Genomic DNA, 17,500 nt, shown 5'->3' on the forward strand with positions numbered 1-17,500 from the left:
AAATAAAACTACATCCCCCAGAAGTTCATTCTCAATAAACGCCATTATACTTTGTTTTATGACAGCATGGCTTGTGGCTCTATTCAAGATTATGGCTACCTAACAAAAGCCTTCGGAGAAGGATCAACATTTTTGTTCAAAGCTCAGGGCACAACAGTCTTACAGTCTAAATGTGTTTGTATACACTCAGCGATATAGGTTTACTCTTTCACTCTCTCAGGCAAACCGCTCATATAAACTTTGACTGGCTGCTCAGTCCCTACGTCAACAACTACACAGATAAAACAAACAAACAAAAAGCAACAATTTAGAGCCAATGTCAAGTCGCTTAAACCTGCTATTCTGGACGGAGTTTACAGAAAAAGAATGTGTACAGTATGTGATGTCTGAAAGTGTGTGCGGCTGCCATATTAAGGTTAGGCAATTGTAGGGGGTCGAAGTAAGGAAAATGAACTTTCCATGACAGATATTGCTGTTATATGTGATAATTACAAAGTCAGCCAGTCTAAGTTGGATTTTGGTTGGATTATGAGTACCTCCGTTTTTTTATATCCAATAACCAAATTCTGCTTCCAAAGCTTTTAATGAGCAAATGGATTATCAGCACTGTGACTGAGCACTTTCAGAAAAAGTTAAATGAATTTGCACTTTTGACCTTTTTTTGTCTCTCTATCCACTACCCCTCCAATTCACATTAATCGCACATTTATAGAATACAAAAATGACATCCTTCATAGTTCACAAAATGCACAAATGCACTATAACCATTTTAAGAGTTTAACCTTTTCATGATAAAAAACTACAGCTGACCTGTGACAAGTAAACAAGAGATCTTTTAAATATACATACATGGCTTAAGCCTGAGTTATACTTGGTTGCACATCATGTCTTGCACTGAAAACAGCTAACGTGTAGATCAGCTGTTATCGGTGCGAGACACTGCCGCACAATTTAGCATAAATCAGGAGTTAGTGTCTAAAGAGTACACTGTAAATTGCTCGCTGCCCCTGGACAACTTGAACAAAAGAAGGGACCGGGGAGTCCTTGGCTCACTGAGTGTGTGGTGTGTGTTTGCTGTGTGAATCTGTCTGTCAGTGGGTCTAAGGAGTCATCTGGGTTTTTGTTTTGCTTCTTTTTTTGCAACAGGAAAGAGGGTGGATGGGGTGTTAAAGTGCGCTCAATTAGTACTAACCATTGCTTATTCAAACAGTCACCACAGCTATTGTAGCCTACTATAGTTCTTCCCTTTCTGCCTCTAAAGCACCCTCTCTTGGCTTGTCAGCATATTACACCTTATGTATACGCATAAAGACATCCACTGAGTATCAGCACTTCAGCTTTTTTTTTTTTCTTTCTTTCTTTTTAAGGGATATCCTGCCGAATATAAAATTATCTTATGTACAGTCCCTGTTATCTGTTGTAATCCCCTGCTTTGGATGCAGAGCTCTGCGCTCGCTTGCTACTGTCTCAAGCTGCTAAATATATATTTGTATAAGTTCTACATTTATTTACGTTCAAAACACCCTTCACCATGTCATACAAAAGCCACGAAGAAGGAGAACAGATTGCTTATATACACGGTACCTGTGTCTTTTCTTTGAACAACAACAACGGTGAGCTATTCAAACTGTATAGAATCCTTCAGCAAAAATAAAAATGCCATCATGCATGTTGCAGGTGTGTTCAAGGATGAACGTGAGAATGAGTATTTGTCAAATTCAAGTTGGAAAAAAGGAGCATTTGAGTTCATGAACACACACACACACACACACACACACACACACACACACACACACACACACACACACACACACACACACACACACACACACACACACACACACACACACACACACACACACACACACACATACATACACACATACACACATACACACACACTCTCTCTCTCTCTCTCTTTCTCTCGCCTGCTCAGCATCTGTAGTTGACATGATGTGTCAACTACAGAAAAAGAAAAAAAGAACTCAGTAACAAATGATGTTCCTCGTTTTACATTGAGTTAAACAGAAGACAGGGGCCCCTACTAGTTAACAGGGTATACTGCCTGTCTACAGAAATTAATCAGAATCAGAATGTCGCCTTGGATAGATTAGTGTCTTTCACCATTCTTAAAATTCAAAATCTAAAAATAAATCCAATCTCTAATGATGATCAACAGTCAGACAGGAGAACAAAACATCAGTGAACACGTTAAAAAGAGCAAAATGGCCCAGTCTCTTAAAAAGTAACAGTAAAAGTAACATCTAGGTCTACTATACAATTACAGTCCTGCCATTGTATACAAAAATGTGATCTCATTTGGTTGTATATGTTTACAACAGAGCAGTGCAGCCACTTTAGGGACCTAACGTGGATAGTCAGTGGATGATCAACAGGGCATCGAATGAGTGTGTACTTTATAAATCGTTGCTGTCCGGTGGAAACCTTGTATGTCCAAAACCGTTCCTTTTTTATTATCATTTTAAAAACATTTTTAAATAGTGAAACTAGACGATCTACAATCTCAAAACGCGTTGCATTACGACATGTTGTGAGCTTGTAGATCTGCTATATTCACTACTTTTGTGTGACACACTTTTGTATGATGAAGTAGGGCACTCATTTACTTAAACATTTGAAACATAGAGGTACGAGGTTTCTTTCCGACAGCAACATGTTTATGAATTTTGTATGGAGGGTGAACCAAGCACCCAGTCAAGGACACAACCTGTCAAGCTTGCCTCACTCTATACTAAGGACAGGCTTACAACCGGCCCATTCTCAAGTCCAATTCATCAATCATAATAATTCCATATAATAAAACATATAATCCCTGGTTTGGTGGCTCAACCCCTTCAGGGTTTTGTGACTGTCTGTGGGAGTGAAAGAGTACACGAGTACAAATGTGTATACGCATTGACATAAACATTGTCATTGGTGGCCACGCATACACACGTGAGAGACAGAATATGTGTGAGCATGCTTGTGTGTGTGTGTGTGTGTGTGTGTGTGTGTGTGTGTGTGTGTGTGTGTGTGTGTGTGTGTGTGTGTGTGTGTGTGTGTGTGTGTGTGTGTGTGTGTGTGTGTGTGTGTGTGTGTTTGTGTGGTGTGTGCTTGGTACATGAGAGTGTGAGGTCAGCATTTCCTGTGTGGTGGATAACTAGGTAGATGGCAGGCATTTCTGTATGTAGAAGGAAGGAGAAAGGGGGGCAAGGGATGGGGGACATGTACAACAAGCCACAAATACACATCTCCATCCACCATCCAACCATTCATCCGTCCGTCCGTCCGTCCGTCCGTCCATCCATCAGTCTCTAGCCATCTCTCTATGTGACCCAGGACTCCAGTCTCATTCTCTTGACATTGGCCCCATCCTGGTCCTGGGGGTCGGCCGAAGAGGGCCGCAGGAGGACCATGGTCGGTTGCTGCAGCAGCCCGGATGTTGCCTGATGGTGGAAGTCGGGGGGCCCCCCTCGTCCCTGGGCCCCGTCGTCCCGGTCGCTCCCATCGTATGAGCTGCCATTGCTGCTGAGGCTGTCGACGGGTGAGCGCCCCTGGGTTCCAGGGTCCAGGCGGAGGCTGCCGGGGTAAGCGGCGGAGCCCAGGCCTTGGCAGCCCCCGCCTCCGCCGCCAAGGGAGCTGGGGGTGCTGCGGTCGCGGTTGGGCGAGATGGGTTCTGACTTGATGTTGATGTTGGGGTTTGTGTTGACTGTCAGCGTGGCGCCCTGAGGTATGTGTCCCATCGGCCTGCAAGGATGGACAGAGAAAGGAAAACGAAAGTGTGACGGAGAGATATTTGAACATAAGCTCTGTTAACCCATTAAGACCCGAGGCCGATTCTACAAATGTCTTCTAAATTCTCAAACTTTTTCGTGTCAATGTATTTGGCCGCGAACCCCCCATCTGCGAATGTTTTGTGCCAGGGACCCCCCAGAAGAGAAGATTTGTGTTTAAAAATTCAAAATGATTCAGAATTAAGTTATTCAAACATTTTCAAACACTTTCAAGATTTTTCAAAAATGTTCAAAAATAGCAGATGTACATGCTCGCAGCGCGGCACAAAGTGATGCACTGTGAGCTTGTATATCTGCTATTTTATATATATATATATATATATATATATATATATATATATATATATATATATATATATATATATATATATATATAGCAAAAATGTATAATCACACAGATGCTTTCCCGGTTTTAATGGGTTAAAGATCCATAAAAATCACACCACACATCTCTTCAGAAGTTTAGAAAACAACATGTGTGCAGTACACCATAAGCAGCGATGACAGGTAGTATTGCAAAAAGACATGATAGCAACCGGCAGATAAATGAACTGTACAGTTGACTCAATAGGCGGATAAGCATATTGAGTCAACTGTACATGATGAATATTCTATTATACACTCTTTCTTAAAGACATGTAAACACAGAACCAAGCCACCGAGACTGGGCCATATTCTAGAACAGCAGGTGAGACTATTGCCATAAACCAGCACAGCAGGGCTGATGGTGATGGACGTGGATTAAAAACACAGACAAGAGACACAACAAAGACAAACAGGGCGAGGTGAGGTGAGGGTCTCTGAACAGGTGAGGGCCGAGGGCCACATGAAGCTGTCTTAACCCATTAAGGCCTGAGGTTCCGATTCTACAAATGTCTTCTAAATCCTATAACAGTTTTCTGAAAAAACGTATGTTGTTATATCAGTGGTACTTTTTCATGCAAGGACCCCCAAAATTAGAGATATACTGTATTTGGCCGCCGACCCCCATCTCACAAAAGTATAGATAGACTTATTTAAATATTTTGGTTTATAAGCAGTGCAAGAGGGTGCAACGGGGGTGAACGTTTCAACCTGTAGATGGCAGCACTTGCAACAATTAATGGCTATATTTTTGGTTTGACATCTTCTTGGAAATGTTAGTTGAACCCATGACTAGTAATAATGACGCATATGACAAGGTACAAAAACATTATTTCTCTCTCTCTCTCTCTCTCTCTCTCTCTCTCTCTCTCTCATCCATTCAAGAGAGAGAATTAAGGATACAGGATATAAGTGAAATTGGAAGAGATGACACACAAAAAAAGATGACAAAATTGGAACTGGAACACTATGCAATTAAAGATGATCCATTTTCTTTGATGGGGGGTTCTCTCTCCTGATTGGATAAAATTGGCATCTTGACCTAAAAAAATATTTTCTGTTTACTTAAGAGTTGGAGACCCCTGTACTTACTATAGAGCTTTAGTACTATATTTTTTACTTACTATATTTCTAAATAATTAATAAAGAGCTTTAACTTTTAAAATATTTTAAAGTGCATGCCTTTTTGATCAAGCACCGGACAGAAAGATCTAGAGTGCAAACCCCATGTGTTTTCATTTGAGTTGAGCAGAGTGGAGCCTATCACTGTGGTTGACTCTTGCCTTTGACTATGCACTCTGACTGGCTGCTTGGCGCCGTCGACAAGATTTTACAGCAAGTGCTCCCCCCCCCCCCCCCTCAGCTTGACACGCTGAGTGTGGTCTATTCGATTTGAAACTCCCAATTACTGCATTTTCCCTTTGGGTATGTCCTAATATGGGACATCATGAGCCATCCATAACATCTCTAATATTCCCTCAATTACTGCTAGATTGAGAGGGGGAAAGGAGACGACTGGATTTAAGATAGGAAACCTCTAGGCAATTTGAGTGCCTGGCATGCATATTCACTCACTGGCTCCCATTCCAGCTAACCTCATACAAAATCACATGTGCGCACGCACGCACGCACGCACGCACGCACGCACGCACGCACGCACGCACGCACGCACGCACGCACGCACGCACACACTCTCAGACACCTAACACACACACACACACGCACGAGTGCGCGTGTGCGCACACACACACACACTGTCAAATCCCCTTGACGGTGAGACTCACTCTGTCTCTTGGTGTGCCACTTTATCAAACCCTGAGCTTTGCATTATGGACCGGTACAGGTAGATGGATTATGGTGCCACAGGGGTGCTGTTGCTATGGTGAGTAAAAATGGCAGAGTCAGCGGGCCGGTGACAGTGATGAAGGCGAGAGCGCGCGCGGGCTAGCCCCAAGCGCTAACACAGCCAGTACAGCCAGAAGCGGAATACTTGGTTACAGTACGGTGCAGATGAGTACAGCCGCATTTCCCCAAAACACTGTGATTTCTGAGGACTTCTACTGCACTGGTTGGCATCGCATATGGTGTTTTGCGGTAAATGAAATGTCAACGAATAGTAGTTGAAAAACACCATATACTTTATCTGTGTTGGGGGAACTAAATAATCCAACCTAAATCACAGAGGATTCTGTCAGCAAAAGTGTTATTTTTTGCTAGCAAAGGATTTAAGTGAAGTCCAATCTTTTATATACCATTATCTGTTAATGTTCTGCTATCAACCAATGGAATAGGTGTGTCATTGTTCAAATCATTGGCATCTCGTTCAAAGGAAAGTGAGGATGAGAGAAATGTGAGAGTCTGTAGAACAGTGTTTTTTGGGAAAGCGTGTTGTAGATGTGCTAAAGTAAAGGGAGTACAATACCAGCAGAGGCCATCCTCCCTGCCAAAGAGCAAGTTGGATTGAGAGGCCATGCTGTAGAGGGATTAGAGAAAGAAACAAGCATGTTTAAAAACCTATCACTGGATGGGAAAGAGTGGGTGGGTAGACAGTGATGTGCTCTCCAGAAGATGGTTACCATAGAAATGGAAAAACTAGATCAATCGCACGCTGTAGTTAAATGTGTTTGCAGTCTGGCCACTGTGCAGAAACTAAAACTAACTGAAGTCTTGTGGCTTTGTACTGTGCAGGTGTTGCATACTGTACTGAAATGTTGTTATAGTCCTTCCAGGGAGTAAAGTTAAATACTGCATAGCCAAAGGAAAGTTTTCAATGTGATTTACACTGTGATTCCCTACTCTGTAGTTTGGACAAACACACCAAATCCTTCTAGGAGTTAATATATTTGCCTGGACCAGCTCTGATAGCATATGTGCATTGTGCCCAGCAGACAAATAGTGTGCCCTGTAAGCAATTTAACCATGCTTGCAGTGTCTGTAAATGGTTTTCCTCAACGACAACAGAGAGTTCAGAGAGAGGGAGAAAAAGAGAGAGAGGGTGTTGGGGTGGAGAGAGGGAGATAGACAGGGAGACAGAAACAGAGGGTGAGGGAGGGAGTGAAGGGGAATAACAGACAGACCGATAGGCATAATACTAAGTGCGAGAATCACGTGTGCAAAAAACTGTGTAAAACACAAAACAAAGTAAGACTCAAATCTCACCACACAATCTACCTTGTTTAGTATCCACTATGTTGCATTGATAGTGCATCATATTTGCAAAAATCAAATACAAAAGAAGACAACAAGGACACGAGACAGTTGCAGACAGACAACTTCCCTAAAGATGTTCCCTATCTGTGTCTAAACTATTTCTCTACTGGAGGCCCCGATGCTCCACCTCAGTAATAAAACACACACACACACACACACACACACAGCTTCTGTATCACCTCATGCTCAACCCGCCATGAGAGCAACAGCCAACCGGAAAGCGATTCTGTAAGCAATAAGCAAACAAGTCCAAAAAGCGAGGCAGGGAGGCCTCCGTTTGACATTAACATTTAGATTGGGGGGTCAACAGATGTGCGGCGAGCGCTATAGCGGGCCTTGACATGGCAAAGGCAAGTGATTGGCCCCTCGGCAGAGGGAGGAAGTGAGGGACGGAGAGGAGAGGAGGAGACGGGGGAGAACGAGGGGACCGACGGAAATCATTTCCTCTCGCCTCCTGTGGTGAGGTAAACCGTGGATGACAGCGAATGTGAGGCTCGCAGCCAAGCCGTCAATCACTCTCTGATTGGAAGTGTTTGCTTGCTGCGAGGCCGCTGTGTGATGAAATCTAAAACAAACCACTGGTATCCGCTCTAGGTTATTCTTCCACCACATTAGCGTGGTGTTAGCCATACTGGCACAACGTGCTACAGTATGTCTGCTCTAGGTTATTCCTCCACCACATTACCGTGGTGTGACCCATACTGGCACAACGTGGTACAGTATGTCTTCTCTAGGTTATCCTTTCACCACATTAGCGTGGTGTTACCCATACTGGCACAATGTGGTAGGGTATGTCTTCCCATTAGGTGTTAAGGACCTTATCCCTTGCGTCCCTATTCTGGGCATGTCATAATAAGCGACACATTTTGAGCTTGTAGATCAGCTACTTGAAATTTGGTGTAGAGGGGAAAAAAGGAGGGACTCAAGTACAGACCCCTGGGGGACACTGGTCAACAAATGATATAGGGTTTAAGACTTTAAGTGGCTAAGCACCATTTGGTTTAGCAATGGTAGAAGTACGCTGTAATGACGATCTGCTCTGCCAGTTCCCCACCTGCTAGAAAGCAGGTGGTGAGTTCTAACTGCAGTGATGCATCTGCAAAATGATGCTTAAAATGATTCTCACCTCACATTCAAAACAGATTTATTTTTTAAGCGCTCATAAACTTTGAATGATGTACAGGTATATGTCAATGAATTATGAGCCTACTTCAGAGAGGCATCTTAAAATTGCATTTACATTAAAGGTCATAAAGGTCATACAGGCATCAAAGCAACAAGAACATAATCTGTAATATCTGTATACTGGTTTAGTGTGAATGTGTGAACACTTTCATTTGGAATTTCTCTGATATGATCACATCCTGGCGCCTAACAGGGAGCTGCTTCTGACATACTCTTTGTTCATGAAAATGATGAAGAACATCACCTGCTGTGACATAAGACCTTTATACCACACGTGAACCCTTCTTCTTTGTATACATTTAAGGCCTACAGTATGTATATTGATAAATGGAAAGCAGACAGCCTTGCAAAGACAGGCATGAAACCAACATTGAAAATATTGATTTATTGTGATATAAATATTTGTTTAAAAATGTGACTACCATATACTTGAATTTGTTTAGGCTTTTTTTTATATATGCCATGGGCACATAACTGAGCCTAGCAGCTACAGTATGGGCCACATAACTTGACAGACACAATCATGCACTAAATGCTCAATGCTAAGTTATTCACCTGAGGTTAGCAGCAAAACTGGAGATGCAGTTAGCCATATCCCCATTCTGTTTGTCTGCACCCCACATGCTGTGGATAAAAGGGAGGAAACAAAAAAGAAGCAGTTAGAAACTGCTCGACCATGGCTGGTTTAGTGGGTAGACAATTAACATAACACACTATAGACTAATCAAAATACAGTACATTTAGACTATTGCTGGTTCATCTACACAATTAAGTAATCAGTAATCGTTTGCATTTATTAAGTAAAGATGCTAAATCTTTAGGTTGTCTGGCAAAATTGCGTAAAATACTGTAGCTTTAATCATGGCTTGTAGACAAATCAGTTAGCTTACGTACATGCCGTGTTGTAGAATACAATTACAGTGTCTACAGTACATGTCTAGTAAGCATCACTAGCTAGTAGTAGCATAAAGCGAAAGACTAGCAGCCTAGCCTAGCTACAGTACATCAGAGATCTGGGATTCCAGTGGGACCTGGAGCTGTGAGTTATCTAGGTCACCAGATAGATGAATCAACCGCAGTGAGGATGATATTGCGGCTTTGTACATGATAAATGCCTCAAGTAGGTTATGTGCATGTGTTGCATCTAGCATAGAAAGATATCACACGCATGCCTGAGAGGACATTGTTTGCCTATATGCATATTTAGTCACTAATAGTCACTATTGGTCACAGACTTCTGAGGGAAGGTCTGGTATCAGCCTCGTTTTGGTTGAAGCAATGTTGAACTTTGGTAGAACTTTGGTTCCAAATACTGTCAATCTGTTGATTCTCTGCTCCATGAGCAAGAAACTGGAAGTAGTGATTCCAGTCACTCTCATTGCATGGTGAGACAGATCTCAAAATCACACCTTTAGGACATAAACTAAATAATCTGATTCTGCCAAAGTATAAAAAATACAGTCCTGGTATGTAATTTGGGGAAAGTGAAATGGCTGTCTTCATGTTACCCTTCCTGGAAGTTGTCTAGCTTAAAAAAAAAAAAAAAAAAAGAAATTACCACTATCGGTTTAACGCTAGTGATGTGTTGAAATGTTTGCCTGTAGGTGAAATAGGTGGGAAAATGTACATACCAGGACTCATTTTCTAAATATTTACATAATCTTTATTTTTTTTTAAATTGGCTTTCATTTATTTGCTAACTTTTTTTTTAGACCTTTTTCACCAGACAGTGTATGAATCGCTACTTCACGGAGCTCAAAAGCAACAGATAAAGATAATATTATATTATAATATTTGGAATATCATGGGCAGGTAGCCAACACCAAGGTTGTACAACCAAAGTTCAACATGGATTTAACAACTTAAATCCTCTAGTCTTAGTGAAACAGTTGTACTTGGACTGCTTTGTTCCGTCTACACGAAATCTCTTTGCCCAAAATAGCCGATCTAGACGCTTATGCTGCGTTCACACTGACAGATACAAAGGATACAAAGATACAAAACTACGCAGCATATTTGTAGCTTAGTATCTTTGTAGCTGAAGTTGAAGCCAGCTCAACTTTTTTTGTAGCTTTGTAGCTGTTGTATCTTTTTTAGCAGCTACAAACGACGGATGCATCTTTGCATCTCCATGTCGCTGGCTTACATTGAAAAAGAACGGTAGCCTCTATCTTTGTATCTGCCAGTGTGAACGCAGCATTATAGATGCTGCTGCTATTTTTGGCAAATGTTCCGCGAAGAAAAAGGAATGCTGGGGTTCTCACTTCCTCTGAAGTGGTTAAGTTGGTTGGACCAAAGAAAGGGAACTTACACCAAGTTACTGAGGGACGCCAAGCTGAGCTGCTGGGGCTGTTGCTGTTGTTGCTGCTGCTGGGATAGTGATGGTTGCTGCTGCTGCCAGGCAGCCATGTTGCCGGGCAGCAGCCCTGATGGTGTAAAGGTCTGGAGCGCTGTTAGGTCTGCACTGGTCAACTGATACTCTGAGGGGCGAGGGCGAGAGAGAGAGAGAGAGAGAGAGATAGGGGGCGAAATGAGAGAGTGGAATGTTTCACATCATGCAACTTTCTGGTGTATCAATATTAATTACGTCTAATCCATATTAATGTAGACCTTTGAAGTGGAATCACTCCAGAACTGCTCACTCTACAGTGAACAAAGTGAATATTCATGGCAGATTGGTGGTGTCACACTCTTAAGTGTCTATAGCTTGTGATCTGCTTTCCACAGAGAACGTAACACAGAATTTAACCAGTGTTACTTGTTATTACATGACTCATTTGCCCTCACAGCGCACTGTGCATAGGGCTGTCACGGTCAGTTGATGATTAATTGTCATACAAGTAATTGTGACTTACAATTTAATTGTGTTTTTGCCATCGGAACATAAATAAACATTACATTTCTGTTTGCCTTACAGGGCAGATAATGTCAAATAACGTCAATGTACAAAGAAATGACTGACAATGACTGGTACCAATAATCAAAAATAAATCATGTACTTTGGCCAAAATAAGCCATATTTAATAATTGCAGAATTTCAAATGTGCTTAAAAATAGCATAAATAGCCGACCTACAAGCTTAGCTCACAACGCGTGAGCAAAACATAAATTTATACAGATGAATGTAAACGATTCTGACGACTATGCAAAAATAATTGCGATTATCTCAAATAATTGTGATCAGGCGACAATGATGTACTAATTGTGACAGAAGCTGTACATAGAGCTAGTGTATCACGGCCTGCCATGCTGTTAGGCTTACCGGTGTTGTAGGCCGTCTGCATGCTGGAGAAGGGCGCTAGGAGACTGGGGGTTGCCACGGAGACCACTGGCGTGGTGAGCGCCTGCGCCACCTGAGAACCGCCTAGCCGCTGAGCATTCTGGGAACACAATCAAAAAATGGAGTTGAATAGTGTGACAAAAAGAGCGGAAGAGAGGGACAAAGCGGTTACTCACACACTGATACAGTGGAATGTTGTGATAGTTACAGTATACCATAGACGAGTTGTCATTCATCCAGACCTGGTGGATTGGATTCATTATTATGGTTCAGTAGATTAATTGTGAATAGCTTTTTGTTTGACATTTACCAGCAAACCAAATCTTGTATTTGTTCACTTCAGTGTTATGGCTCTTTGTCGTGAGAAAAGTAGTTCCAGCACCGACGTCTTTTTTGTTTTGTTACCCTTATAAGGCCTGGGTGCAGAAGTTCATAACACATTCTCAATGGCAGTAATGATAATGGGTAGCATGTGGAGCTACAGTATACTGTATTACATGCTTTCCAAGACTGCAGAGTGAATCCAGAGACATTGTTATTGGGGTAAGAAAACAATCCCATTATAGGCCTAATCAATGTGCTCTGCTTTGAGTCGGGCTTCAAGTGAAGTAAGATTCATTGTAGAGGCTTAGAACAATGCAAGTGACGTCACTGACACTTCAAATGTTACAAATGTGTTTATACTACGTTATAAAAGACACCGGAGAGTGTACTACCAATGACTGGTGATAGAGAAAAGTATTTTTACTTCAATTCTTTGCATTTGTTGCAAAGTTTGGGTTTGTGGAAAATAGAGTAAATACAGATTACAAATTAAATAACACAAACAAAATTGATACAGAGGCAATAAGTCATTTAAATAAAATTGCCATTTGCTGGACTTCACTTTGCCTTCACAGGGCAGTATAGAAATGTCATTCAGCGTAACAGAGAGTTCAGTGTTTCCTATACATTTGCAATCACAAATGTTTGGTGCGTTTGATGTTCACACGTTTCTGCAACGTAAATGTGTGACATGAAAAAGTGTGTCACATCTCCTGGTGATGCTGGCTACACTGTCGCCAGGGGTGGGCAGTCGTGTAATATTGGGGCATCATGGAGGATGGTGTGCATTAACTGATGGAGGATCATGCTGACAAAACTGCATGCATATACTACACGGTGTGTCAGCGAATGAAGTGCACATGCTGAAGTGGTGTGTGTGTGTGTGTGTGTGTGGACAGAATGGCGTGGGTGTGATTGAATATGTTTGAGTCTTGGGAATAGTGCATCAGAAATGTGTGTGCACGACTTTAGATCACTGGACATGTACGGAATGTACTGTACAGTGTGGAGGAGAATATTTGGAGGTGTGAATGCCTTTATTATTAGAAGTATGTGTGTACTGACAGGTATGAGAGGTGTGTGTGCGTGTGTGTGTGTGCGTGCGTGCGTGCGTGCGTGTGTGTGTGTGTGTGTGTGTGTGTGTGTGTGTGTGTGTGTGTGTGTGTGTGTGTGTGTGTGTGTGTGTGTGTGTGTGTGTGTGTGTGTGTGTGCGTGTGTGTGTGTGCGTGTGCGAGTGTGTGGTGGAAAGTGCATAATTCATATTATATCATAACGCTCACTGAAAATGTTTTCAAGTAAAAAGCAAGATAAAGTATACATTTGGCTGTATGGTGTCTTTCACGCCATGAGGCACACCATCCTGAACTCTATTCTGTTACTACAGTAATAGCAGTCAAGTCAAATGAAACCCATCCATGCACATGCTGAGGGCTACCCACAATGGATCTGCAGCAGAGCCAAGGAGTCACTTGTCTGGTGCCATAGGTGTTTAGTTTTTTTCCAATACTTTTTTCAACTATCAATGATGAAAAGAGATGGGTAAAATGTACTCTTCTCTCCATGTAAATGGGGAACAGTGATTTGATTCACCAGTGTATAAAGTTCCTTTTCCAAATCTGAATGTTGATATTTGCATTTGCATTTTTGTTCTTTCAACACATTTTTATGCTGAGCTCTATGTAGTTTCATGCATTCAGTTGACCCTGAAATTCAGCAATTGATAGAAATAGTCAAATGGTTTCTCAACTAGCTATTTTAACATGTTCTTATGTGCGAATGCATGACATTTGCACATCTCACAACTTGGTCAATATCGGTTTTACTGTGTCAACACGTAAGCCTACATTAGAACCCAGCATTGGAAAACATGTTTACACGCTCACAACACCTTTCCACGCCCAGGACAGCCAGATGACTCCTCTGCTGTATGCATTCACCAATCAGAAACCCTTTCGCTAGGCCGCGCTAAGTTTACTGTGTGCTCCGATGCTCGCGGTGCTACCAACGTTCTAATCATAGCACTAGTGCAAATGACTCAGCCCAGGAGGGATGCATTTGCCAACGGTGTCACAGTCATGCCTGGTGAGATCACACAGTGCTTGACACCACATCCAGAAGGCTAGGAGGAGAAATCTATTCACCTCACTCACCAACAGCAGCTCCTCCTCTGTCTGCGTGGGGGGACCCGGGGGACAAGGGGGGGGAGTAGAGAAGTGGAGGGTTATGTTCCTGTACCAAGTTGCTGAAGTAAAGTATATCGAAAGAGTGCAATATCTTTGACGCCAACTTGGTCAAGAGATATTCATACTTAACCACATGAACCCTTGCGTCCCTATTCTGGGCATGTCATATATTAGACTAACATTCTGCAAAACATAACAGACCTACAAGCTCACGGCGCGCTACCACGCAATGTTTTGTAAGCTTGAACAATCAGCTATGTTTGGCGGAGAGATTTGGTGTAAAGGGAAAAGGTAGATGCCTGGGTAGTACCCTGGTCAACTGAGTTTATTTGCAATGTATTTAGATTTTTAAGTGGATGGGGACACTGTTACAGTATGTTTGTAATGTATTGCACTATCAGGTGCAGTTTATTGTTAAAAACTGTGTTCTATACATAAGTTGCCTAGCCAAAAGCCAAGGTTTTTGAAGTAACAATGAGGCTATACACATCTAAAATTTGGAGACAGACAATTATTGGTCAAATATTTATCCTTCATAAATTTGAATACATTTGTATTTTAATTAAAACTCCAACATGCCAGATTTCACGTGCACATCATGTGACGTGTTGCATCGACCAAAACACACAGATTATGTTGCATACCTAACGTGTGACTTCTTTTGCTGATGTCATGCGATGTGTTCAGCGTCTAAAATAGGCACAAACATATCCCGACCCGGGGCTATATCTTAGAGCATTGGTTCTCAAGAACTTAAATGATCCCATTCAATCCCGGGAACGCATCTGCGTCATTTTAGATTTCTTTGGCTATTAAAACATAGTAGATATCCAAGCTCACAGTGCCGCGCTATGAGCTTGTAGATCTGCTATTTTTTGAAATCGTGAAAATGTGTACAAATCTTTGAATATATATATACATTTTTAACTCAAATCTTTGCTTCTGGGGGTCCCTGGAACAAAATACTTTGAGATGGGGAGGTCTGTGTGTGTGTAAAGTTGTATTTGTATGTCGATGCGGTAATACTACTAATACTACTGTAATACTAATTGTGTGTGTGTGGGGGGGGGGGATATGTTCTGAGACACGGGAAAGGAAAGGGGGGGTATGTTTGTCACAGTACATTGGCACATACGTGAAATTTCACCTCTGCTTTAATCCATTAAGACCGGGAACACATCTGTGTCATTTTAAGATTTCTTTGGCACTGAGTGCAGCACTATGAGCTTGTAGATCTGCTATTTTTGAAAAATCCTGAAAGATTTGTGCAAATCTTTGAATATACATCTTTTTTAAAGCGACATTCTTAACTCCAATATTTGCTTCTGGGGGTCCCTGGAACTAAATATTTTGGGATGGGGGTCCGCGGCCAAATACAAATACAATACAAATATAATATCATTTTGGGGGGTCCCTGACATGAAAAAGTTTGAGCACCACTGATATAGCATCATAAGTTTTTTCAAGGATTTAGAAGACATTTGTAGAATCCCCAGAAGCAAAGATTTGAGTCAAAATGTTTTGCTTTCAAATATAAATATATTCAAAGATTTGCACACATTTTCACGATTTAAAAAAAATAGCCAAAGTATAAAACAATGGTTATAGCTAAAATCTAAAATGACACAGATGCGTTCCCGGACTGAATGGGTTAACAAATCCTAACTGTTAGGAGCAGTGCATAACACAAGTAAACGTTTAGTGAATGTTTACTAATGCAAAGTGAAATATTGCGGGCCATTGGAAAGTCATAATCTGTACGCTCCCACTCTATGTAAGCTAGATGTTCATTGGCCAATCTCTGTGAGATTCAACCATTAATGTCCCAGTGGGACTGCCATAGTTGTAGTTCTCACCAGCTGCATGAGGCTCTTTCCGCTCTGCGAGGTGATGACCCTCAGGTCTGGCTTGCGGCTGTTGACCATCTGAGGGCTGGGCGGAGGGGGAGACTTGGCCGGAACTACTTTCCCAAGGCTGTTGCCGTTGGAGACGGAGAGGAGGCCAGGAGAAGCCCTGGCACTGATGTAGCCGTTGGCTGGAGAGAGAGAGAGAGAGAGACAGAGAGAGAATGAGCTTAGATAAGGAGGGCGTGTGTCTACCTTGTGTTCTTTTGTGTGGAAGTGTGCGCCAGTGTCTCTGTGTGTGTCTGTGTGTGTGTGTGTGTGTGTGTGTGTGTGTGTGTGTGTGTGTGTGTGTGTGTGTGTGTGTGTGTGTGTGTGTGTGTGTGTGTGTGTGTGTGTGTGTGTGTGTGTGTGCGTGTGTGCGCGTGTGTGCGTGCGCGCATATACTGTACAAATTTCCCATGGGCCTTCCTAGAAAAGAAAATTGTGTATGTATTTCTCTTTCTCAAAGCATTTTTACATTAAATCGACGTCCCATTCTCATAACTACTTCCTCTCAGCAGTGACTGAACCACTGAACAGCCTGCTCCATATCTCTTCCATCAATTCATATGACACAGTGCTTGAACTGGTTCGGCACTCAACAAAAACAAATAGACTCACTCGCTAGCTTCTCACCACCAAGAACTTGAGTTTTTCTCATGACTGTTTTCCAACAATGTGACAGGGCACGTTGGGTTGCGTCCTCTGAACGCGCCCTCTTTTCAAACAACATTTGTCATGGCTAAACACATTCCAACCTCTGATGGTACAACACGAGTGGCACTGTGAGAAACAATAACACAATACCGCTCATGTTTTGTTTCCTTCACAAAACAAAAAGATATGTGTGCGTGCATGTGTATGCGTCCATGTATGTTTTGGTGTGTGTGTGTGTCTGTGTGTGTGTGTGTGTGTGTGTGTGTGTGTGTGTGTGTGTGTGTGTGTGTGTGTGTGTGTGTGTGTGTGTGTGTGTGTGTGTGTGTGCGTGGGTGGATACAAGGTGTCAAGACAACATTCCAGGCTCTGCTGCATACAAGGAGACACATGAACAGGTTAAATCTTAAAGAAAGGGAAGTAGAGACAGTTCCTTAACAGACGGCGTGACAGAGACTTGGCCCCGCAGAGGTTAAAAAGAGCATTTGATTCAAACACAACTCACTCTGTCTTTGGAAAAAAGGGACTTTCCCAGCCTTGGCACATGTGTGCACACAGACGCACAAAAACACACAGAGCACTGCAGTCTCTTGGGTATGTGCGTGCGTGGGTGTGTGTGGTTGT

The 17,500-nt window shown here is 42.3% G+C and overlaps 1 protein-coding gene across 7 annotated transcripts in view; it reads right to left on the reverse strand.

Moving 5' to 3' along the window:
- The window catches only part of mef2d (myocyte enhancer factor 2d), a 77,159-nt gene that overhangs the window by 1,383 nt on the left and 58,276 nt on the right, over positions 1-17,500 (reverse strand). For 3 of the 7 annotated variants that reach the window (XM_080425451.1, XM_080425447.1, XM_080425448.1), the window contains 7 exons: positions 16,196-16,374; positions 14,298-14,327; positions 11,815-11,932; positions 10,864-11,032; positions 9,108-9,176; positions 6,580-6,630; positions 1-3,747 (listed from right to left, as the gene is read on the reverse strand). The exon at positions 1-3,747 is cut by the window's left edge and continues 1,383 nt beyond it. In XM_080425451.1, the coding sequence (XP_080281577.1) occupies positions 3,327-3,747; positions 6,580-6,630; positions 9,108-9,176; positions 10,864-11,032; positions 11,815-11,932; positions 14,298-14,327; positions 16,196-16,374 (1,037 nt within the window). In that variant the 3' untranslated portion in view covers positions 1-3,326. The remainder of the gene's footprint in view (positions 3,748-6,579; positions 6,631-9,107; positions 9,177-10,863; positions 11,033-11,814; positions 11,933-14,297; positions 14,328-16,195; positions 16,375-17,500) is intronic. The other 4 variants (XM_080425452.1, XM_080425450.1, XM_080425453.1 and 1 more) reach the window with 2 other exon arrangements.

Source organism: Gymnoscopelus braueri (genome assembly GCF_963280865.1).
Source record: "Gymnoscopelus braueri genome assembly, chromosome: 4".
Classification (NCBI taxonomy): domain Eukaryota; kingdom Metazoa; phylum Chordata; class Actinopteri; order Myctophiformes; family Myctophidae; genus Gymnoscopelus; species Gymnoscopelus braueri.